This window comes from Delphinus delphis, chromosome 15 (assembly GCF_949987515.2).
Source record: "Delphinus delphis chromosome 15, mDelDel1.2, whole genome shotgun sequence".
Taxonomy (NCBI): domain Eukaryota; kingdom Metazoa; phylum Chordata; class Mammalia; order Artiodactyla; family Delphinidae; genus Delphinus; species Delphinus delphis.
In genome coordinates this window covers 15,996,730-16,022,600 of record NC_082697.1, presented here as the reverse complement: position 1 = coordinate 16,022,600, position 25,871 = coordinate 15,996,730, and the positions used below count along the sequence as shown (strand labels likewise).

The 25,871-nt window shown below is 44.9% G+C and overlaps 1 protein-coding gene across 2 annotated transcripts in view; it reads left to right on the top strand.

Moving 5' to 3' along the window:
- TOX2 (TOX high mobility group box family member 2) overlaps positions 1-25,871 on the top strand; it is a 131,168-nt gene that overhangs the window by 67,770 nt on the left and 37,527 nt on the right. For both annotated transcript variants that reach the window (XM_060032711.2, XM_060032712.2), the window contains exon 3: positions 17,168-17,413. In XM_060032711.2, the coding sequence (XP_059888694.1) occupies positions 17,168-17,413 (246 nt within the window). The remainder of the gene's footprint in view (positions 1-17,167; positions 17,414-25,871) is intronic.

The following is a 25,871-nucleotide window of genomic DNA, read 5'->3' as shown; positions in this document are numbered from 1 at the left end:
TATTATCTGTACCTCTGCAGAAAAAATTTGCAGACCTGTCCTCTAGGACATCCAAGGGAACGTGTCAAAGAGGCAGTTGGATATGTGATTGTAAAAAAATATGTTATGAAAATAAAACTCTGCCACTTACTGGAAAAGTGAGCTTGCTTATCTGTAAAATGGGGTAATGCCTACTGCTCAGGCCACTCCCTCTTACTCAAAAGCTGTGGCCCCAGGTTATCCCCAGCCTTGCTACTTCAGTTCTGCTGGGACTGATTCCTCCTAAAGAAGGGAACCCCACTGCTAATTCCTCATTTTTCCAGAAACATTCCCCACAAGTGTATCAGTCTGGAAAGCTGCCAGAACCTTAAAGTGACTCAGATAATTTTCTGAGCAAAAAAACACACAGGGATTATCATGTTTGTTCCCAGATATAGTTTTAGTAAACAAAACTCATGTCAAGTGTGACTGGTTGTCCTTGTCACATTATGATGCCTTTGTCTGCTGCGATCCAAGCATTTCAGGATCAGGCCCACCAGTGAGAGAGTTTGCTACACTCTCCTCCGTCCCTGTTGCCATGACTTGGAGGTTCTGTCTGTAAATAGAGGCTTAAAAAGCTATTACATACTCCTCCCCCCCCCCCACCTCCAGAATCCACATTTAATTTTAACAATATGGCTTTTTCACTCCTGCTTCACTTATATGTGGCATGGGATTTTATTTATTTATTTTTAAGAAGCATTTTTTAGTCCTGGAAAATGATAGCCCAACAAGAAGACATAATTGTACCGATTTTCAGAAGGGTGGCAATACTCCAGATCTGATGGTCTGCGAGACATGAATCAGAAAGATTCTATTAAACATCTCTGGGACGGGTGACACAGGGGTATTATCCAAGATGATTAATTTGACTCGGTCATTATGGACACAGACAATCCTGACAAAATTGCATTTCAGTCCCCACTGAATTCCATAAAATTACTGTACACATAATAAGAAGTTATGGCGCTGGGTGCCCTGATCCAGTTGATGGGGTTTCAGGTTTGGGTAAGATGCCATTTTCCTTGTTTTGAAAACAGAGTCAGGAAACACTGAATTGAATGCCAGTCCTCTAGCTGAGATGTTCTTATAGGGTGTAGGTTTAATTTGTTAGGATGGTAGGTGGCCATATAGTTTATTGTCCAAACCAGGACAATTTTAAAGTGAAAGAAGGCACTATTAAAAATTACCCCAGAACAAGAGGCATAAAGCAGGACTGTCCTGGGCTAATCAGGATTGATGTACGTGCGAGGAGGGGCATGAATAATGGTAGAGTATGTGTTGGCCCCAGACAGTCAGGGCTTCTTGTCCTTGTTACCATACATGCTACCCGTGTGACTTTGGATAAGTCATTTTGCCTTTTCGAACCTCAGTTTCCAAAATGGAAAAGATATTTAACACTTGTTCTGCTTACACCCTGAGGTCTTTCTTTTTTCCCCTCCTTGGGGGCCGGGGAGGGGATTTGTGTTGACTTCTGTTCCTGTGTTTTCACATCTGTTTCCTCATATAATTCTCTCAGCTGTTAGGTGGGGTTTTGTAGATAAAGACGCTCGGGAGTAGGTAGTTGGGATAAATTGCCAAAGGTCCCTCAGCAAGTAAGTGGCAGGATTGGAATTCCCCCAGGTCAGTCTAGGTCCAAAGACAGCGTTCTTTCTGTAGAATTAAAAAAGAAAAAGTACTCACTGATTATGTATTCCAAGAATCTTCAGGCTTTTATGGGAAAATATTTGTAATATGTGGAAGCATTTGGAACCCCAAAGTCCTGTGTCAACATAAGGTGTTGTTGCTGTCACTCTGGGTTATTCAGCGGACTGGACTCCACAGGATACAAGAAAGCAGCGGTCCATCCCATGTTCTTTCCTTCCTGGCTCATTGTCTTGGAAACCTGCAGTGGACATGGGGGTGGTCTGTTACCTCTCCATCCACTCCCATTTCCTGTGATGCTGCTGGAGACTCCAGGGTCAGGACAGGGTAAGGCAGGATTAAGGGCTAGGGTCAAAACCTCTTGCTGACTAGTACTGTTGAAGTCCTACCCTCCGTGCCTGCTGCTATAGCAGGCTCTCACACGCTGGCTCTTTTCCATGGGGCATACTGAGCTGGGGATTCACTCTGCAGCTCACCTCTTGTGACCTGCTCTGTGGGTGGTATACCTGTTGACATACCTCCTGCTGCTGAGATCCCCCTGCCCTGTCAGGCTACCATCTTGGGTGGGACCTCTATAGATGCCTTCAGCCAGCCATTGTCCTTAGCTTTCACCTGCCCTCAGCAACTCATATCCTTAACTTGCCAAACCAGGGACATGCAGATTGCTCTCTGACTCGCTCTCATTCTCTCAATCTCTCCTGGCCCTGACATTTCAGGCAGCTTCTGCTCTCCTCCCATCTTTCAAAACCTTCTAGTCACAGAGCCTCTCAACTCTGGGGACACAAGTTGGGTCCTCCTGAGAGCTCTTTCTTTCTCACCAGACTCGCCACGGAATGAGGTGCCGCCTCCCCTTTTGTGTTGCATTCCGAGTCCCAACAAGCTGCGCTACTGGGGTCTTTCTCACTTGGCTCGAAAGTGGGGTTTCAGGATGGAGGGAAAGCCAAATCACACTCTACTCCTATAGATCCCCCCTCAGTGAATCTGCTGCCTATACAGCATCGGGGTGGGTGATGGAAATGGGTAATCCAAATGTCAGTCTGAGAACTTTCTAGTAAGCACTAATTGGATAAACCATTGAATAATGAAAGGTACCCTTCCCCAAGAAGATACAATAATCATTAATATGTAAATACTTAACCACATTGCTCTGAAATATATGAAGCCAAAAATAGACAGACATACAGGAAGAAATTGATGACATCACAATCGTGGAAATGTTTTGACCTACCTGTCTCAGAAACCAATAGATCAAACAGAAAAAGAAAACTAATAGTTATTTAGAAGATTTAAACAACAGAATGAAGCTGAAAATAAAAAACATTTATGATAGCCTTATACTCTGTCACAAAGGAATTCTCAACAACTTTCAAAGAATCAATGTATTTTTCATTCCTTTTTTGGGTGTCCTTTTTTCTTTTTCTTGTCAGTGGTTTACTCTTTTGTTAGCCTTTTCAAGAAACCATCTCTTTCCTGTATTTCTCTAAAGTTTGTTTTCTATTTTATTAGTCTTCTACTGACTTTTGGTTTCTTTTGTTCCTATTTCTAGCTTCTTGAGTTGAGTGCTGAATTCATCTATTTTGTCTTCCTTATCTTCCAATAAATTCACTTAGGTAAAAAGTTGTAAATTTTCCATTGTCCACCTCTTACAGGTTTTGTCAGGTAGTGTTCTCATTGTCTGTAATTTCAGTTGTGATTTCCTCTTTAACCCAAAAGTTATTTAGAAGATTGCTTTTAAAATGCCCAAGTATTTAGGAGGGTCTGTCTCCCTCCTTGTTTTTCTGCTCCCTCCTGCTCTCCCTTCTTTTTTTTTTAAATTAAAAACTAGGTTAGTGCATTTAGATCCTAGAATGTGGCTTATATCATCCCTGCCTTTTGAACAGTTTGAGGTTATCTGAGTAGTTATTACATACTCATGTTTTTTAAGTGTTCCATGGACATTTGAAAAGAATGTGTGTTCTTTAAATTTCAGACAAATCAAGAGAGGAAATTGTGCTATTCAATCTTCTGTCCTTACTCATTTCTATCTGATTCGTTTGTCAGTTTTTGAAGAGATGTGTTAGCATCTCTTCATGTTTATGGTTTGGTTAAATCCACTTTGTACTTCTCACAGTTTTTCAACGTTTTATATTCCTGTGGTTTGTCCGTCTACATAAAAGTTTATGTCTGTCATTTCTTCTTAGTGGATTGTGTCATTTATCAACTTAAGTATTACTCTTAGTCTCTTTTATGCCTTTTGCCCCAAATTGTACTTAACTTGTTATTAATTTTGCCACTTCTGCTTTTTATTTGCCTGATATATCTGCTTAGTTTTAACCTTCTGTGTCACTTTATTTCACGCATGCTTATTATAAATGTCATATGCTAGATTCATTTATTTTAATCAAAATATTAATTTTTCATCTTTTAATAAAAGAATTGAAATCGTTTGTATTTATTGTGATTACTAGTATTTAGTCTTAATACTGTCATTTTTTGAAGGTTCTCTATCATGTTTCATAGTTCATTTCTATTTTCTTTTTTTCTTTTCAGATTTTTGTTGGTTTGATCAGGTTCTATTTTCTTTTCCATTTGTTGTTGTTATTATTGTTGTTCCTCCAGCAGTGTGGAATTTCTGCTTTTCTTTAAAATTATGATAAACAGATAATAAATGAATGCAGCAAAGTTTCGGGGTATAAGATCAATATTCAAAAATCAGTTGTGTTTCCACGTACCAACAATGAACAATCCAAAAAAAAAAAAGAAAAGAACTAAGAAAACAGTTTCATATATAACAGCATGCAAAAGAATAAACTATTTAGGAATAAATTTAACCATGGAGGTGAAAGACTTGAACAGTGAAAACTATGAAACACTGCTGAAAGAAATTAAAGAAGACCTCAGCAAATGGGGGAGACATCCTGTGCTCATGAACTGGCAGTCTTAATTTTGGTGAGATTGCAGTACTCCCCAAGCCATCTACATATGCAGTGCAATCTCTATCAAGTTTCCACCGGCCTTTTTAGGAAGAAATGGAAGAGCTGATCCTCAAGTTCATATGAAATTGCAGTGGGTCCTGAGTAGCCACAACAATCTTGCAAAAGGAGAGCAAAGTTGGAGAACACTTCCCAATTTCTACAAAAGCACAATAGTCAGAACAGTGTGGTTCACAATAGAATAGTATAAGGATGGATATAGAGACCAATGGAAGAGAAATAAGAGTCCAGAAATAAACTCCTACATCTGTGGTCCATTGATTTTCAACCAGGGTGCCAAGACCAGCCAATGGGGAAAGAACAGTCTCTTCACCAAATAGTGCTGGGACGGTTGGACAGCCATGTGCAAAATAATGAGGTTGGACTCTACCTCATGCCATAGACAAGAGTTATTTCAAAATGGATCCACGACTTATGTCTCAGGGCTAAAGCCACAGAGTTCTTAGAAGAAAACATAGGAGTAACTCTTCCTGACCTTGGATTGGCTGGGGGTTCTTAGATAGGACATCAAAAGCATGAGCAACAAAAGAAAAAATAGACGCATTGGACTCCATGAAAATTAAAAACGTCTGTGTATCAAGGACATTATCAAGAAAGAGAATGGGAGAAAACCATCTGTAGATCATACATCTTATAAGGGTCTAGTATCTGGAATATATAAAGAGCACTTACAACACTGCAACAGAAAGAAAACCTAATTTAAAAATGGACAAAAGACTTCAAGACACTTCTCCAAAGAAGATATGCAAATGGCAAAGAACACATGAAAAGATACTCAACATCATCAGTCATGAGGGAAATACGAATCAAAACTACTATAAGATACCACTTCATACTCACTAGGATGGCTATAATAAAAATAATGCAACGTAAGTGTTGGCGGCAAGGATGTGGAGAAATTGGAACCTTCAGACGTTGCTGGTGGAAATGTAAAATGTGCAGCCACTGTGGAAAAAAGTTTGACAGTTCCTCAATAAATTAAACATCAAACTATCATATGACCCAGAAACTCCACTCCTAGCTATATACCCCCAAAAATCGAAAACAGAAACTCCAACAAATATATGTACAAACTTGTTCATAGCAGCACTATTCGCAGTAGCTGAAAGGTGGAAACAGCCCAAATGTCCATCAGTGGATGAATGGATAAACAAATTGGGTTTATACATACAGTGGAATATTATTCAGCCATAAAAAAGGAGTGAACTACTGATATGTGCTGCATTATGGATGAACCTCAAAAACATTATGCTGAGTGAAAGAAGCCACGTAAGGTCGCATATTGTATGGTTCCATTTATATGAAACTATCCAGAATAGGTGACTCCACAGAGACAGAACACAGATTGGTGATTACCAGGGGTTGGGACCAGGGGAGTAGGGAGAAACTGCTTAATAAGTATGGGGTTTCCTTTGGGGGATGACAGACATATTCTGGGACTAGATAGAGGTGGTGTTCACAAAACATGAATGTACTAAGTGCCACGCAAGTGTTAATTTTGTGTTATGTGAACTTCAACTCAATACGTGTAAAAAATTAGAACAAAATATTTAAACTTAAATTTTCCTTACACTATAAATAACTAATCAGTATTTGTATTCTTTAAGGAATGCATAGCTTCTAGCAAAATCCTGTCGATTTTTAGTTTGTGATCATTTTTAGTTTTATAATTCTGTCCTATACCTCTTCTATTTTAGGAATCCTTATAAGATAGTCACATTGAATCCTGCAGTCACCTTATCAACAGCCATTTTGAATTAATATAAATTGTAGTATCAACAGCTATTTTGAATTAATATAAGTTGTAGTAGTTTTTCAGCTCACCACTCCTTCTAGAATCCCTTTCTTGATTTTCTTTTCATTCTCTAGGTTTGAGCTTTAAGTATTTGTTTCGGAAAGGGTTATTTAAAAGAATATATCTCTATCTATCTATCTATCTATCTATCTATCTATCTATCTATATATATATATATGTTACTTCCTATGGTTGAATTTTTGATTCACTTATTTTATTGTGGTAAGCAAATGAGTTTATTCTGATAATTTCATGGAACATAAGCTTATCACTGCAACAGGCTTCTGGTCCAATGGATGTTCTTAGATTCTTTCTTCTCCATCCCTTTCTCAAGGCCCAGAGGCTGCTCCCTTGCTTGTTTATTCCCCTATCTCAAGGAGTCATTGGCTTTGATGTTCAATTAAGACCTTTCCTCCTAGGACTTCCAGGAGAAGGCTCACCCGTCTCTGACCCAAGCGCAAGCCACGAAGGTCATTTGGACCAGTCCAGTAGTCTTCCGTTCCTAGAATTGGTGCATGAGAAACCTGCCAGTCTCCTGGATGCCCCTTCTCCCCCAGCCATATTGCTTTGCTCTGAGTTCTCATTATTTAGTTGATTTGGAAAGAAAAGCACAAATGGACGAATTGAGAAATAAGGTGATTCTAGCAGCCTCCTAACACACATCTGTATGGTAGATGTCACGTGTTGGTAAAGCCCTACCTCCTAGCCCTGTTGTTTGCCTCACTGCCTCTTCCTCCCCACTCCCACTCACTCCCCACAAAGGACAGTCGATAACAGTTTTTCATGCACCACTTCCAGGAAGGGAGGAGTGCTGGACTGATTCAACCTGTGTCTTACCCTTGGATCAGAGCCAAAAGTAAGCCTTCTCCTTAGAAGGGGGTATCTTCATGGTTTGCCAGTCCATTCATTTTCTTACCACTCTTTCTTCTGGCATTTGATGAGTAGTTCGTTTGTTTATTTATTCATTCATTCATTCATCAAATACTTTATGAGTACTCATGACATGCCAGGCACTGTTGAAGAAATTGGGGATACAGCAGTGAACAAGACAGATGAAAATCTCCTCCTCCGTGGAGCTGATAGTCTAGCGGGATGAGACAGGTAATACATAATAAACTGATAAAATATTGAGTCGGCCAAAAGTTCGTTCAGGTTTTTCCTTAACATCTTACGAAAAACCTGAATGAACTTTTTGGCCAACCCAGTATACAGGATGTTAGGAAGTAACAAGAGATAAAAACAAACAAACAGTAGAGTGTGTGACTTTAAATTGAGCAATGAGGTTAAACCTCATTGAGAAGCAGGGGTTTGAGTGAAGACCTGAGGGGTGAAGGAATGAGCTCAGTGAATATTTAAGAGGAGAATATTCTAGAGAGAGGGAACAGCCAGTGCAAAGGCTCTGAGACAGAATCATGCCTAGTGTGGCCAGACTGGCATGAACGAGGAGAATATTAGGAGGTGATGTCGGGAAGGTGAAAGGGATGTACGTGGGAGTGGGGGAGTAGACCATGTAGCCATTGTAAGGACCCTCTTCTTTTTTTATTGAATGAAAGATTCTTTAAACTCTACAGTGCTTCACAATTTTCACAAGTTTCACACACATGGTTTCATATAATCCCATAATAACCCTTTTCCACTCCCACCCCTATACTCCCCCTCCCCCCCTTCCCTCTCCTCGCTGGTAACCACTAGTTTCTTCTCTATATCTGTGCGTCTGGGTCTTTTCTGTTATATACACTAGATTGTTGTATTTTTAGATTCCATATATAAGTGATACCATACAGTCTGTCCTTTTCTGTCTGACTTATTTCACTTAACATAATGCCCTCGAAGTCCATCCATGTTGCTGCAAATGGCAAAATTTCATTCTTTTGATGGCCAAGTAGTATTCCGTAGTATGTGTGTGTGTGTGTATATGTCTATGCACACGCACGTGCTACGTCTTCTTTATCCATTCATCTGTTGATGGACACTTAGGTTGCTTCCATACCTTGACAATTGTAAATAACGCTGCTATGAACATTGGGGTGCATGTATCTTTTTGAATGAGTGTTTTTGTCTTTTTTGGATATGTGCTCAGGAATGGAATTGCTGAGGACCCTGTTATAATTGAGTAAGAAGGGGGTCACTGGAGGGTGGTAAGCAAAGGAATGACATGACCTCACATTTTAACAGGATAATTCTGGTCTCTGAATGAGAATAGACCAAAGCAAGGGTGGAGGCAGGGAAACCAGGTAGGAGACTACTGCACTCATCCAGGGTAAAGAGGATGCTGGCTTGGACCGTAAAGGTTCCATCTTGTATCTGTTCTGAAAGTGGGGCGAATATGATTTCCTGACTGATTTGGTGTAGGGTATGAGAGAAAGAGAGGTGTCAAAGGATCGCTCCAAGGCATTTGGCCTGAGCAGTTAGAAGGATGGACTTGCCATCAGCTGAGGAGGAGAAAACCATGGATTGACAGGTTCTCTTCTGGACGTGTTAAATTTGAGATGTCTATTAAAATCCAAACAAGGGTGTCAAATACAGTGGGCTCTGTGAACCTGTAGTTCAGGAGAGAGGTCTGGTCTGGAGATATGATCTGGGGTGTCAGCAGCATACAAATGGTATTTAAAGCCAGGAGTTTAGATGAAATCCTCAAGGACTGAGTGTATTTAGTGAAGAGGTCTGGATCTGAGCTCTGTGACATCATTAATAGGTTGAGGGAAAGAATAGGAACCAGCAAAGGACATGGAGAAGAAAAGGCCTGTGATTTAGGAAGAGCAACATGTGTGGTGTCCTAGAATCACTTGAAGAAATTTATTCCCAGGAGAAGGAGGGTGGCCAAGTGTGTCAAATGCTTCTGAGAAGGTCAACGTGGACAGTTGGGACTGAGATCTGACCATCGGACTTAGTAACATGGAGGTCACTGGCGACCTTGCCAGACAGTTTTGGTGGATGGTGGAATGAAAATGTGATTGGAATGCATTTTTTTTTAACTAATTAATTAACTTATTTATTTTTGGCTGTGTTGGGTCTTCGTTGCTGTGCGTGGGCTTTCTCTAGTTGCGGTGAGCGGGGGCTACTCTTCGTTGTGGTGTGCAGGCTTCTCCTTGCGGTGGCTTCTCTTGTTGCGGAGCACAGGCTCAGTAGTTGTGGCTTCTCTTGTTGCGGAGCACAGGCTCAGAGTTGCGGCATGCGGGCTCAGTAGTTGTGGCTTGCAGGCTCTAGAGCTCAGGCTCAGTAGTTGTGGCACATGGGCTTAGTTGCTCTGCGGCATGTGGGATCTGCCCAGACCAGGGCTCAAACCCATGTCCCCTGCATTTGCAGGTGGATTCTTAACCACTGCACCACCAGGGAAGTCCCTGGAATGTGTTTGAGAGAGGATGGGTGGATAGGAAAAGACAACTCTTTACAGAAGTTTCCCTGTAAGATTTGCTAATCTTTCTAGCTTCTAGAGCTCTTACAACTTGGCATCTCTTTCTATATTCTCATGAGGACACTCGTGCTGGAGAGCAAATTAGGCATCACTGAGTGGTTCATTTCTTACTTAGAGGAAGTGAGGAATATGAGTCTTGAATAGGTCTCTGACCCAGTGTGGGAAAATGATGGACTCAGAGTCACAAGACATGGGCTTGAATCCCAACAATAATTCTTGTTATCCCAAGAATAACTTGGGACACCTTCATGTTCTTCATCTGCCGAATGGAGAGAACAGTCACTTCCCTGCAGAGCTCATATGGATTAAATGGAGAATGCGTGTGGAAATACCGGGTCCAGAGACTGGCACACAGTATGAATCCATAGCAGGCTGGGGTGGTATTCAGGTGTCATGCGTTTAGGATTTAATTGCATTCAGAGGAGGCATGTACGCATTTGCACGTTTAGTTATTGTTAAGTGTGCTAATTGCCTCTTTAAGTGAATTGTCATAATTGTGTGATTCCAATATTTTGATGCAACATATGCTTATTTTTGGAAAAGGCTTCTGGTCACTTGGGCTGGTTCCAGTGTGTTAGGGTTTTGGTTTTTTAAATGAAAGGCATGGACTCGTGCAGTCATTTGGCATTTACTGTCACATGCCATGTGACAGCACCTGTTGTGGGTGCAGGGAGTAGAGAGGAAGGTGACAGTCCACAGACATGAACAGCAGGTGACTGAGGGACTTCCAGTCTGTTGGGAGGGGCAGATATGGAAACCCCCAGGTAAAGTCTAAACCCAAAGCCTGGTGCGTCCTCCCATGTCATGTGCTCATTCATCACATTCTAATTGAGCACCTACTGTGTGCTAGGCGTTGGTGACAAGACAGCCTTAACCCCTGCCCCCGTGGAGTCTGTGGGGAGGGGACACAAGCTAAAGGGAAGGAAAGAGTCACAAATCATTGCGGGCGATAAGGATGCTGTGGGGAACACAGATGAGGCTGTGGAGGGGGAATGAGAGGAGGGGAGTTCCTGTGGGAGGGTCTGGGGAAGGCTTCCTGGGACTCTGCTTTCCGGGATGATATGATGCCTGTGGCTGAGTGCCATCTAAAGGCAGTCAGCCCCTCACCCATCTCGGTGGCCAGGCTGAAGCCAGACATCACCCTGTGCTGCACAGACCTGTGGTGTGAGGAGTTAGGAACATTCACGGTGGGCAAAACAGTGAGGATACCGAGTGGGTGAGCTGCTGTTTACTTGTCCTGTGTCCCTGGGGAAGTTCCTTAACGTCTCTGAAACTCCTGGCAAGGACAATAACAACAGCAATAACAACCGTCACGGAGCAGGCTGGCTCTGTGCCAGGCGGTGTCCTGAACAATTTACACATGTTGATTCATTTACTCTTTGCAGGAGCCCTACAGTATATACTGTTATTACCTTCTTTTCACATACGAGGAAACTGGGGCACAGGGAGGTTAAGTAACCTGCCCAAAGCCACACAGCTAGTATGTGGCAGAGCCAGAATTCAAGGCTTTGGACCACTTACACTGTACTGCCTCCTGTAGCAGCAGTAATGGCTACATACATAATGGCTACTGCTACATAGCAGCGTAATGGCCACCTCCAGCGCAGTCACGGAGGTCGAGTGAGATGCATGCTTATGGCACCTGCCGTAGGACCTGGCTCATTCACTCATCCAGCTAATTATTTAGCTCTGACTTCCTGCCAGTTGCTGGAAAACAGGACATATAAGGGCTGTCCCAGCAGAACTCACATTAAACACATAATTATACAAGAAGTTAGCTACAAATCTGATGAGTACTTCCAAGAAGAAATGCAGGGTGTGTGACACTCTAGAGAGTGTCAGGGAAGACATTTAAACCAAACCTATGGCGGAGGGATGAGTAGGAATGGGCCAGATGAAGGAAGAGCGAGTGACGGGCAAAGCATTCTAGCAGAAGGAACAGACTGTGTGAGGGCCTGGAGGCAGGAAAGGTCCCTGTGGCTAGAAGGGTGATGGGAGCCAGGCCAGGTGAAGACTTACAAGCCATGTTTGGTTCTATGGACTTTATCCTAGGACAGAGGGGAGCCGTCAAAGCCTTGTAAGCGTGGGAGTTATGTGGTGAGATGATCATCTTTCAAGAGACCCGTTTGGCTGCATGAAGGGAATGGATTGGTGGGGACAAGAGTGGGCTATGGGAGACCAGTAAGGAAGCTGTTGCAGTTCCCCAGGTAAGAGATGGTGGTGGCCTGGACCAAGATAGTGTGAATGGAGAGAAATGGATAGGTTTAAAAGATATTTCAGAGGAGTTTCATTGGACTTGAGGGGTGACTGAAGGTAAGCCCCCAGTTCGTGGCTTTATTAACTGGGTGGAGGATGAGGGAGACACAGGTGCAGGTTGGGGGAAGGGGCATCGTGATTGCAGCTTTGCACATGTTCACTTTGAGATGCTTGTGAGACATCAAGTGGGAGCATTGAGTAGGCATTTAGATGCTCAGATCTGGAACTCAGATGAGTGACCAAAATTGGAGGTGGAAATGCGGCATCAAGATGGAAGTTGAAACTGAGACTGTGTGAGGTCCACCTGGGGAGAAGGTGTAGGGCAGGAAGAGCAGAACACTCAGGACTGAACCCAAGAAACTCCAACGTGGCTGGCAGAGAAGGAGTTGACACTGGAGACAGAGAAGCAAGGAGGTGGGCAGATAACTGAAAGCACGAGGTCCTGGAGGCTAAAGGAGGGATGTTTGCAAGATGAAGGAAAGGGATTCGTTGGACTGTCACTGCTGAGGGGACAGATGAGACGTGGCTGGAAAAGAAAGCCAGTTGGATCTGGTGCCATGGAGCTCACTGGTTGGTGAGGGCATGGAGGGAAGAGAATGCAGGTTGCAGTGGGCTATGGAGTGAATGGGAGACAAGGGAGGGGAGCCAATGGGTGAGGACAGCCCTTTCCAGAAGATGGGTGTGGACTGGAGGAGAGATGGTGGCAGCTGCAGAGGGATAGGGGGGTGTGTAAGACCAGAGAGTTGAGCCTGTGTCAGTCCAGCAGGGAGGGGAGGCCGAAGAGCCAGGAACAAGAACGGTTAATGGAATGACCAAGGTCCTTGGGGCAGAGGGAGAAAGGACGGGGTAGGACCATTCATACACACGTAGGGAGATTGGCCTTCGGAAGAAGTAGGGATGGCTCTTCTGGCATCAAAACAGGAGGCAAGTTGGTGCCAGATGGGCAGGTTTGTGGTTCTGGTGTCAGGACATTTTGGAAGCTATTTTCTGTTTTCCCTGTGAATGAAGTAGAAGGTGACTGGTCATCTGCAAAGGGGCAGAAAGGGAGTTAGAGGACTACTCTGGGGAGAATCATCGTGGAGATTAACAAGGTGGGAGGGAGCGGTTCCCAGCAGCACGAAGATCCCGCGCAGAGCTGGTGAGCGTGATTTCTGGTGAAATTTGGCCAGAGCCTTGCTCAGCTGTCTTGGTGAGGGTGCAGACGGGGCGGATGGTTGCATTCACATCAGGGGTGGGGGGTTTACTAGCGAGGCGCCAGGCATAGAAGGGTACAGAGTGCTTTCTCTCCAGCCATTTCTGATTTCTTGGGGGTATTTCTCCCCCTTCCCCTCTCTGCTCCCTAGAGCAATCCATCTCCCTTCACCAACTTATGTACCGTTCATATCCTTAACCACAAAATTATACCATTTGACCTTTGGGTATCTTGTCTTGGAAGAGAGGCACGTAAAGGTGAAGTTACATTAACACCCGCATATATGCACCAAAATGCATCAAAATACAATCTGAAGCATTTTCATCACCCTTGGGGACCATGTTAAGATGTTTGGAGGGACCTCTCTCTTTCTGTCTCTTTTTCAGTAGAGACATACTAGTGTTTAGGCAGGGAGTGTTCAGAAGGTCTTTATTTGGGGAATGGGCACTGGGAGCAGAGTGGACATAGACTCAGAGGGGGAGACTGATGCTTGGAGGGTCCTTAAAGAGGTTGCTACTGTCACAGCAATACGAGAAGATACGGATCAGACCCAGTTACCTCCTAGTTGTAACCTGGGCAAAGCCTCTAGATCTTGATTTTTTTGATAAATACAGGATGGGGATAAATACAGGATGCGTTTAACAATTAGAGATTTACATGTCAATTACATTGACATGTGAATGGGGATTATTTTTTGACCTGTGAATGAGGATAAATACAGGATGCGTTTAACAATTTGAGATTTATATGTCAATTACATCTTAATAAAGCTGGAAGAGAAATAGTTCAGGGCAGGCCTACCTGGGGAATTAGGGAGACACCCACATCAAGGTAGACCTCCCTGGGGAATTTGAGGGATGTCCCAGGTCAGTTTAGACACACTTGGGGAATTAGGGAGATCATAGGTGACACACACTTGTAATTAAGGAGACATAGGAGGTCACTGTAGACACAGCTGGGATATTAGAGACACATACCATTTGTTACACACCTAGGAAATTACGGAGAAAAAATAATGAGAGATGATGTGCACATAAACCACCCACCATATACTGGGTGATCAGTAACTAGCAATGGGGGCTATATTCTGGGTAAGAGACCGTAAGGGAGAGCATTGCATTGGGGTCCTGTGTAAGAAAACGTGCGAGGAGTTACTTTCCCAAGCTCATCAATAACAAGGCTGGACCAAAGCCTGTTTCTTGGTACCCAAGCCCTCAGTTTGGCCTTGATCGGCACTGCCTCTCAGGATTGTTAGGACCCAGAGTCTCAGGGTCCAAGTCACAGACTAGAAAGCGTTGCCTTCCTTTGCAGACAGTGTAAATTAGGGGAGGAGGGAGCGAGACCTTTTTCTAACTGTGCGACTTTCGCAGGTGAATTCCCCTCCCTGTGCCTTAGTGTCTCTGTCCATAAAATGGCTGTATAATAACAGAACCTCCTTCACAACGATGTTGTGAGAATTAAATGCATTAAACTTTTGTAAAGCGCTCACACCTGGCACATACCATATGCTCAATAAATGTTAGATATTTATATTCCCTGACTGAAAAAACTGCTCAAGGAAATTGTTTATGGTAGAGCTGAGACCTACCAGGACATGGTTTCCACCTATGTGTCAAGCTTGATCAGGAGAAACTGGATCTTCCTTGGGCCCTCTCCTGGTCCTTCTGTTACTCCCAGGCACCAGCTGGGGGACTCCCATCAAACTGGATCGAAATCCCATGGATATCGATAGAACAGCTAATGTGTATACTTAGCCATGGAGCTTGAAAGGTGGATGAGCCCATCCCCTGTCCCCCTTTGTGCGAGTATGGAAACTGAGCTGAGAGAGAGCAATGACAGGCTAAGATCGTGCAGTACGAGATATATAACTTTGGTTGTATGCATATAGAGCAACTAGGCAGGGGACGGTCCCCAAACCTGTGAGCTTGGTCCAGCTCTCGGAAGCAACTTCATGTGGTAGGAAGGAGCCAGATCTTGGGGTCAGAAGACTGGATCCTATTCCTGATGGCTCCGGATGCCCTTTGCCACCAGCAGGGTCACTGCTTCCTGGCCTGCTGTTTGCCTACCCGTGAAGTAATCTCACAGGATCCCTGCAGAGGGAGCCAGGAAGCAAGAGGTGGCTTGGGCTCTGGGTCCAAGGTGGGGGCATGCGTGTGGCTAGGCACTACCTCTCGGAGCATGTTTCTGTGGCTATAAAGGGCAGTCTAGGGCTCTTCCCCAGGAATTGTGGTGAGGTTCACAGATGCCCGAGAAGAGAGGCGTTAACAACAAGCAGGTGTTTTAGAGACCATGTGGGCCTTCTTCCCACCATAACTCCACTCGAATCCTACCCATCCCCACCCCCTCAGTGACCTCATCCAACAAATATTTACTGAGAGCCTACCCACCAAGACCCAGATATTGTAATGGGCTTCCACTGCCCTAGCTATTTTAATACACATACTTAATTTACCAAAGAATATAAGGATGTTAGAAGATTTATTTCTCGTATGCTGTTGTGGTTTCATGTTTTTTTCCTTCTCTACACATTATATTTTATGACTGTTGTAAGATTTACTATCATATTCACTAGGACCTTTGGTGTCCTTCATCTGGAATATTCCCAACCATTGTCTCTTCAGTTATTCCTCTGCCCCATTCTCACTGTTCTCCCTCCAGAAGGCTGATTGAACAGATGTCCATTAGACACCCTCACTTTGTCCTCTATACCTTGAAACTTCTCCTTCGTGTTTTCTTGGATCCGTCTTGCAGTTCACACATAACTCTTCTCCTAGGTCTAATCGCTCTCAGAGCACAGAAGAGGAGGAATGATTCCCCAGGCTAACATAACCTTGGTACTAAAACCCAACAAAGTCAGTATGAAAAAGGAAAATCATAGGCCCATCTTACTCGTGAACTAGATGCCAAAATCCTAAACAGAATATCAGCAATCAAAATCTAATCATGCATAAAGTGACCAAGTAGGGTCTATTCCAGAAATGCAGGGTTGTTTTCACATTAGAAAAACCGAGTGTAGCAATTTACCGTATTAACTGAATTCAAGGAAAAAGTCACTTGAGACTTTCAGTCGATGCAGGGACAAGGAATTCAATAAAATTAAAATGTGATGCATGATTGAAAGAAAAAGGAATGCCCTTAACCTGTTATAAAATACCTGTAAGAACCTGTGGCACATCATGCTTAGTGGTAAAAATATTGAGCTACTTAAGATAAGGAAAAAAGCAAGGGTGTCCACTCTGACCATTTCTATTCAGCATTGTAATGGAGCTTCCTGGTCAGTGCAGTGAGGTGGGAAAAAGGAACAAATAATGTTTGGAAAGGAAGGTGTCCAGTGTGGCTCATAGCTTGTGCTCCTGGGGTAATGTTTTTACCGTTTACGAAGATGAGAAAGACCAAGAGAGGACCTAGTTGGGAACATATAAGAGAAGGTCGCCCAGCTGCCCTGGAAGACCATGGGGCAGGGAGTCAGGATACTTCAGCTCCACTCCCAGCTCTTCTACTAGCCCTGCATGGGCCGCTTTCCTCTTGGACCTGAGTTTTTCCATCTGTAAAATGGGTGGGTGTGGACAGATGGATTCATGGTGGGCTGCAGGGGCCAGATCTGGTGGGAAAACAGAGAAGAACAGGTGAACAGGAGCTGACCCCATTCTCCAGGAGGGCAGGTTTCTGTATACAGGCTGTACAGTAGGAGGAAGCACCCATTTGGGGATGGGTCAGGAGTCTGACTGGGCCATTTTGACTGTGTGCCTTGCAGAGGGATCATCCCCTCTCTCCTTTGCCAAGGGGTTATCATTGTTGCTGTTTTTGGTGCTGTCAAACCTGTTCTGCAGCTGTAAGACATTGACCCTCAACAACATGCCCTTTTGATGTTTTAGACCTACAACAGCCAGAACGAGAGCAACGAAGACTATGAGATCCCCCCAATAACACCTCCCAACCTCCCCGAGCCATCCCTCCTGCACCTGGGGGACCACGAAGCCGGCTACCACTCACTGTGCCACGGCCTCACGCCCAACGGGCTGCTCCCTGCTTACTCCTACCAGGCCATGGACCTCCCAGCCATCATGGTGTCCAACATGCTGGCCCAGGACAGCCACCTGCTATCAGGCCAGCTGCCCACGGTGAGTCCCTTTTACCTGCCATGGTTCCTGCTGGTTACAGCAGGAAAGGGAGTTGATGGGGAGCAGCATGTCAGTGCCTTGCTGAGGACCCTCTGCTCATGGGCAGGGTCTGCGCTCGGTTGGTTACTTGCATGGGGGTCTGCAGAATATTGGGGGTGGGCATGGAGGGAAATTTATGTCCTCACACTACTTATTTCTGAAGCTGAGTTTATAATATCTCAGTATTATTTGTTTTATTATTTTTTTAATAGTATAGTCTCATCTTTATTTTTATTTTTTAAAGACTTTATTGAGGGGGACTTCCCTGGTGGTCCAACTGTTAGGACTCTGTGCTTCTGCTGCAGGGGCCCTGGGTTCGATTCCTGGTCAGGGAACTAAGAATCCCACAAGCTGCTTGGTGTGGCCAAAAAAAAAAAAAAGTCTTTATTATTGAAATATAATTCACTTACTATACAATTCACCTATTTGAAGTATATGGTTCGGTAGCTTTTAGAATATTCACAGAGTTGTGTGACCATCAACACACTCTATTTTAGTATCTTTTCATCACCCCCAAAAGAAACCTTATACCCTTTAACCATCATCCCCAAATTCCCCCATCATCTAGCCCTAGGCAACCACTGATCTACTATATAGTTGCCTGTTATGCACATTTCATATAAATAGAATCAGATTATTTTTAAAATATCGTATTGCTTCAGCTAGCAGGGAAGAGGGTGATTACTGACTTAGAGTTTTGAGGATGTGTGGGAATTTGGCAGGCAGACCAGGGAAGGGAAGGACCTTGCAGGCTGAGGGAACAGCATGTACAAAAGCAAGAGGCAGGAGCCTCATGCTGTGCTTAGGAGTGGCATGTAGGTCATTCTTTTTATTGGGCTGGAGAGAAGGGACATGGAGCTATACAAGGAGAGAGGAGTGAAAACTAGCAGGGCCTGATCATGAAGATCCTGAATACATGCTGAGGAAATGTATGATTCTTCAGCATGGATGGTTGCTTTGAACAATCAAGACCTACAGAAGATCAGCAGAGATTTTTTTGTACAATGGGAAAATCTCCTTAAGGGAATTCTAGTACTTCTCCTGAATGACTGTGATGTGTGTTTATTTTTGCTTTTTCCTTCACAGCTAGTCACAACCCTTAAGTTCATTCCTAAGTGACAGTAATCAAACTCAAATGAGCTGATGCAGAAAAAAAGACTGAAATATCCAGGGGTGGACAAAGGGTTTCAGGCATAGCTGGATCCAGGAACTCCAGCAGTATCGTTAGTGTCATCCGCGCAGCAGGCATGAAGGCTTCCAGCAGCCAACATCTTCCCTGATGTCTCTGGCAGGTGACAGTTTGGGTCTTCCAGGGAGGACCATGACAGCATGGCTGGACCCACCACTGTGTCCAGGAGGAAGCAGTCCTTGATTTTGTCACAAACACACCTATGGAGGGGAGGAGGGGCCCCTAAATTGATTTCCCATCAGAATCACATGATGTTGGATGGATCGTGTTTATCTCTGCAGAGGCTGCTCAGAGGTCATGGCCAAATATGTGGCCCAATTCTAGCAGATGCCTGGGACCTTCAGGTATACAGTTTATCGTCTAACAGTCTTAACTGTATTTTATTTATTTATTGTTTACTCTTATTACCACCAAATCTCCTTGCTTAAAAAAAAATCCTGGTGTACTCTATGTATACTTTTGAGAGCCGCGTCACTTTTGTTTTCTCGAACCTAGTGAGACGTAAAAGGAGAGAAGGAGAGAGGGAGGGAGGGAGGAAGCCAACTCAAGCCCCACATTTTATATTGTTCAGGGTCTGACTAAAGTGCTCAATGGAAATTGATGCTCCATTTGTTGAGGAACGAGCCCATCAATAATGCAGGTTCTCCGCTTCCCCTTCCCTCTCTAGACCTGCGGATTCCACAGCCATGTGGTTTTAATTCCACTTTGTTACAACCCTTTTACCTTAGCTGCTTGCCCAGCTAATTTCCTAACAAAAACCTCACAATTCCAGACCGTCCTGGTTCGGGATTTATGGTAACAGAGGCAGGGGCGGGGCCCTGCAGACGTCTCTGGTGTGTACCCTGGGGAGGGCCGTGGATAAGGGGTGCGTCTAGCTGCAGTTCTGGTCCACGGTGTCACTGGTCTGGGATGCTGGTGGTCAGTGGAGACAGTGTGGGCTAGTGATAAATGCGTGGGCTCCGGCATCCCACGGACCCGTGTTAATCCTGGTCCCACATCCTGAGCTTCAGTCCTCTTTTCTTGCAGTGACGTGTATCTGAGATAATGTATGTAAAGTCTTAACAAATGTCTGGCAGAGAGTAAACAATCAGGGAATGTTTGCTATTGTTATTATTAGTCATAAAAATGAATTCCCACTGTAACCCAATGGCAGTGTTTTCCCATTAGTCTCATTTACCTAAAGGAACAGACTGCAGGTACTCACAGGTACCTTGGTAGGGCCACCTGGTTATAATAGCTCTGATAATTACAAAGGATATTATCTGTTTATCAGAGATGACCCCCCCACCCCGATCCTTCCTCCTAGAAAATGCTTTTGTTGGGCTCAGTCCAAATAGGTACTTTGTAGCCACTTTCCAGATTTCTTTAAAAACTAGTGCATGTTTAAGATGTTTCACAAATTCAGATAGCTTTAATTCTTCCATTAGTGAGAGTTTTCAAGGGTTCACTGGGTTTTATATTCCCTCGTTATGAAATGAAAGATAAGCCAAACTATTTTCCCCAGGGGAAGGCTGCCGGACCAAGTAAGAAACCAAATAAGAACGTGTCCATCCATTGGGACTATATGGCAAAGAGGGACAAAGCACCCTTGAAGACAATTGTTTTAAATGTGTCTGAGCTGAAGCTTGAAGGTGTGTGTCTGTGTGTATGGATGTGCTGCTATGTGGGTGATGCTGGAATTTGTGTCAGCGCCCTCTAGATGTTAAGCATTGTGCAGGAGGCTTTACAAACATTTTCCCACGTAATGCTCCCAAGTTCCGAGTGAGGCAGGAACGACTGCAGTGAGGAAATGGCGGCTCAGAGCAGGTAGGTGATTGTATTAGTTTCCTGTGGCTGCTCTAGCAATTGTCACAAACTCGGTGGCTTAAAAACAACGGAAATTGGGCTTCCCTGGTGGCGCAGTGGTTGAGAGTCCGCCTACCGATGCAGGGGACGCGGGTTCGTGCCCCAGTCCGGGAGGATCCCACATGCCGCGGAGCAGCTGGGCCCGTGAGCCATGGCCGCTGAGCCTGCGCGTCCGGAGCCTGTTGCTCTGCAACGGGAGAGGCCACAACAGTGAGAGGCCCGCGTGCCGCCAAAAAAAAACACCGGAAATTTATTCTCTCACAGCTCTGGAAGATGGAGGTCCAAAATCTGTATCATTGGACCAAGATCAAGGTGTCAGGAGGAGTGACCTTCCTCCAGGGACTCTGGGAAAGAATCCGTCCCATACTTCTCCTAGCCTCTTGTGATAGCCAGCTGTCCTTGGCTTGTGGCTGCCTCACTCCAATCTCTGCCTGTCATCACATCGCCTTCTCTTCTGTCAGTGAAATCTCCCTCTGCCTTTCTTATAAGGATGGTTAAGTACTTAGGGCATTTAGGAATAATCTAGGATCATCTCCCCATCCCAAGAGCCTTAACTTAATCACATCTGCAAAGACTCTTTTTTCCAAATACAGTACCATTTACAGGTTCCAGGGATTAGAATCTGATGTCTTGAAGAGGCCATTTTTGGACTTAACCACAGTGATCAGCCTTGATTGAGAGCCAGCTAGGTACCAGGCATTGTTCTGAACTCTGGATCTACAAAATGCCCTTGAGGAACTCCTGGTGCAGGTGGAGAGACAGGTGAAGAGCCCATTTTCGAAAATGCAGTAAATGCTCTGATAGAATCAGTGCATGTTGCTCTGTCCCCCTAGAAGAGGCAGCTGGCTCAGATGTAGGGTTATTGCTTCCTAAAGGAAGTGATGACCTGACACTAGTAGTTTATGTATTTTATGAATGAATGAGTATAACATAGTTATTAGGTCACAAAACCAGAATTTACTTGCAGCTGTCTACCACGCACCTCTCAGTTTTAGCAGGTGCCCAAGGCTTGGAGCAGCTCGGCTGCAGGGTCACCAGTGGCACAGAGGATGCGCCAATGACCAGGATGCCTCAGGTGCTCTCTGCACAGGCTGAGATGTCAAGGATGGGGTCCTTGGAGCAGTGGATGAGGCCAAGGTGTTTGACAGCCATCTCATTAACGCCAGGCCCTCTTGGCTCTGATGCCAGAGGCCACCAATTCCTTTTGGTCCCCTGCCCGGCCCGCGTGGTCTCCCAGCATGCATGGGAGTCGGCTCTTGTGCTTTAAAGGTATGGCTGCCGGCGGGAGTCCTATACAAGGAGCAGCGGGCTCCTTTTACAAAATTAAATATGCTTAAGGCTTCTCCCTCGACTTCAGCATCTTAACTGATTAAACATTCATTTCCAAGACAAAAAAAGTCAATTTAGTATGAAAGATATATTTTGCCAGTTTAATTTAAAGCACCGCACCTCCATCTGACCCCTATTTTCATAACTCAATAATTTTATCCTGTGTTGATTGTCTCATTTTGAGAGAGATATTGTATGTATAAATCAGTTTCTAAAATACCCAAAGAAACTAGAAGAGTGGAATTTATTACGCAGCCTCTGTTAAGTCTGAAATAATTTACTTTGCAGTCGTCCTTGGGAAATGCTCGAGCTTACGGTCCTGGCTTACCCAGAAGAGGAGTTATCCTGGGAAGGGACAAAGCTTGATGCCCCCAGATAAGTTCCTGGGGAACCTGTACCTTTTTCGAGACTAGAGACACTCCTGGGAGAGCCTTGGGCAGGTGGAGACGGGGCTCGATGGGAAGTGAGTTCTGGCAGAATCAGCCATGGGTTCCGGTGATTTGGGAAATGTGGGGTCTCCCTAAGATGAGCCCTGTGGGTCACTAAAATTCTGTGGTCCAGGCTCGGGCTTCAGTTAGCACAGGGGTGGCGCACAGCCGTCGTTCGAACATTCTCCTCCAGCACCGACTCTCCTTTACCGCTTTCTCTGGGAATTTGGATAAGTCACTTCTCTCCCAGCTTCCGTTTTCCCATCTGTAGAATGCGGATTGGGATTCCATCTCTGGTGAACTCACAGATAGGAAAATGGGGATAATTGCTTTGCCAGCTGTGACACTCTGGATAAGCATATGGGTTTGGGGTTGGGGAGACCCTGCTACCACCGCAACACGTGCCACTGGCCTGGGGGGCTCAAAACTTATCAACTTGGATTAAAATCCTGAGTGCCAGACTGGTAGTTTTAGACCCTTTGTGTTCTAGGGCTCTCTCGCAAATTGTCTCGCCAAGGCTGGACCTTCTCCCTGCACAGAGAGGGCTGGGGGCCATACCAAGTGAAGGGTCTTTCCTGGATAGGATCCTAGGAGGGGCTTTTGGGGAGAGGGCTGGGCAGTTTCTTAGTTGCACTTCACCCCCTTGCCTTGGAGGTGGTTCCCGTGAAAGAGCCTGCAGCCCTGACTTAGGGTCCGGAGGCTGGGGGCAGGGCTCAGAGCTTATGGGCAGGGCCTGTGTATTGACCGGGGAGGATCCTTAATATTCATCCCCCCCCACCTCCTTCCCCCTTCTCTTTCTGTTCTCACTCTTCCCCTCCAATCTCCTCTCTCTGTCCTCCTCCCTTCCCTGACTTATTCCTTCTCCACCCAGGAGACTTGGTCTCCCTCTATTTGATTCTCACAAATTGAGATGCAGGGGATCCCCTCTGGAATCTAAGAAAAAGAGACCAAAGACCCCCAACCTTTGGTCGTCTGGTCTTCTGAGCCACAGGACCAGTAGAGACACCTCTCCCTGCCCACCCCGCCCCCGCCTAGTCCAACCTATTCATTCATTTTATTGCCCTTAATGCATGATTTGTTTTTCGTTGTTGTCGTTGTTTTACAATTGAATCAGTTAGTTTTTGCTGTGTAACAAACTACCCCAACATTTAGTGGCTTAAAGCAAACAATGAACTTTTACTATTTCTTGTGCTTCTGTGGGTCAGCAAGGTAGTTCTTTTGATCTGGACTGGCTTGGCTGACTTCTGCCGTCAGCTTGCAGCTTGGCTGGAGCTGCGTGGCCTCGGATGGCCCTGTTCACATCTCAGCAGTTGGCTGGGGTCAATGGGGATGACGTGGTCACAGGTTTTTTGTCACATGGTGGCCTAGGCTTGTTCACGTGGTGATGGCCACAGGGCTCCCAAGAGCATCAAGAAAGAGGCTCCGATGTGCAACCACTTCAAACCTCAGCTTGCATCATATTTGCTAATGTCCAGAAATAGACCCCACCTCTTGAAGGGAGAAATGGCAGTCACATTGCAGAAGGGCATGAATGCAGGGGAGGGCAGGAATTTGTGATCATATTGTGTGTGTGTGTGTGTGTGTGTGTGTGTGTGTTTTGTTTCCTTGATGTATAGTATTACCCAGTATTTAGGAGCGTGGGCTCTGGGGTTAGGCCAACCTAAGTTTAAAACGCAGTTCCACCATTTGTTACCTTCCACCCTGTGACCCAGAGCCAGGGGTTAACTGCCCCGGCGCCTCAGGTTTTTTCATATGTAAAACGGAGGTAGTGTTACTTGCCTTATTGGAGCTTATGGAGATTCAATGATCAGATGTAGGCAAGTACCCCGTTGCCTGGCACACAGTGGGCATTCAATAAATGTAAGCTACTCTATTTATTAATTTATTCATTTTACTGATGAGGTTTGGGTATCTCTGTTTGTCTAGCCTGACCTGCCTGCGGTCGGCTTTGCTGGAGCCGTTGTTGGGCTGAGTTGCCAACGTGGGGCTGGTCCAAGAGGTGGGTGTCGGGGAGGGCAGGTCAGAGGCTGGGGGTGGACAGGGGATGGGCATAGTCCTTAAACTAGGGCCTTGGTCAAGGCTCAGCGCTTGAGAGCAACAGCAAAGTGACAGTTCCACTGCTTGCCAAGAAAGCGAGGGCCCCGAACCCAACTCCTGTTGGCTGCGTGACCAGGGGAAGAATCCATCTTAGTAAAAGTAGGGTGTCTGCAAGGGCGTCTACAGCCTGAACTTTTCCTGGTTGCCATGTTTTTGGCTAATTTCCTCTGGGGTTGGGAGTGGGGTACTTATGTCCGAAATGGGCCTCTGAGGATCCTACACGGGGGCGGGGGGACCCGGAGTCCAGAGGTTTCTTTATATTCCGCAGAGTCCATAAGAAACTCCTTCCCCCTGTTTTTTAGAGGCAATAAGCGAAAGAAATGTCTTTTTACATTTCATAAAACTCGGAAAAATGGCTTTAAACAGCTTTTGCTTCCCTGCTATAATTATTTATTTTCAAACACTCCTGCAGGGGACTGCTCCGTTTTCTTATCCTGTACTCCTTTTTCTCATAAATGAACCATCACTTCAATAAATCATTATGAAAACAGAGACTAACACCGGCTCTGAAAGGTTGAAAGATTTATGTAACACATTTATGTTCCCCATTTTCTCATTCTGGTACTCGGCTGCAAAAGCTAAGCTAATAAAAGCTGCTATTAATATTTCTTGTTGCCTAGCAACCCCAGAGCGGGAGTAATAGCTTCAGCTAGAAAAATAGATGACCGATAAGGAAAAATTCAATTCTTTTATTATCTCAGGGGGAAATGGCCTTTTACTGGAACCATTATGATGTACGAGTATGAAGTTGAACACAAAAGATGTTTTTGTGTGTTTGTTTTTCTATTTTTAATGAACATTATTTTACCTCCACTGACTCTTTCAGGGCACTTTTGTTTCCTTTTGCACCCCACCACCACCCCCATCCCTCATGCTTAATTTAGTAGCTATAGTAGTTAAGAACCTGTCAGCGTATTTTAGTTTAAAAATGGTTTTTGCAAAGGTTTATAACGCAGCCATAAAAATTCAGTCCCTGTTAAAACTCAGGCCAGTGATAAGCCAACACACGGGCTAGTTCTCTACGCACAGGCTCACGTCCATTGAGTGATAAGACTCATGGTTTTCTCGAAGAGGAAGGTCGGGAAAGAACAAAACGTATTCTTTTCCATGTCCCAGTTTTCTTTGGAACCCAGGGAAGCTGTCTCTTTTGAGAAGGGTTTGCTATAAAGTTTGAGGGTTGTTCAAAGCAGGAAAAGATAGGGCTATTTATTGAGCACCTGCTGTGCACAGATGTGGTGCCATTGCCTCTTCCCAATAACCCTCTAAAGTAGGCAGCATTTTTATCCCCGTTTTTCAGATGCAGAAACTGAGGCTTAGAGAAGCCAAGGAATCAGCCCAAGGTAGCATGGCGCCATGATGTTTCACCCCTTCGTGCTTTAGCGTGGCGTTTCACAATTCTTGGACCTACCAGCATTAGGGGCCGGGTCAGTTTCTGTTGTGGGGGCAGTTCTGTGCAGTGGAGGATGTCTAGCAGCATCCCTGGCCTCTACCCATCATCCCTGGCCTTTAGGAGCAGCCCCCAGTCAAAATC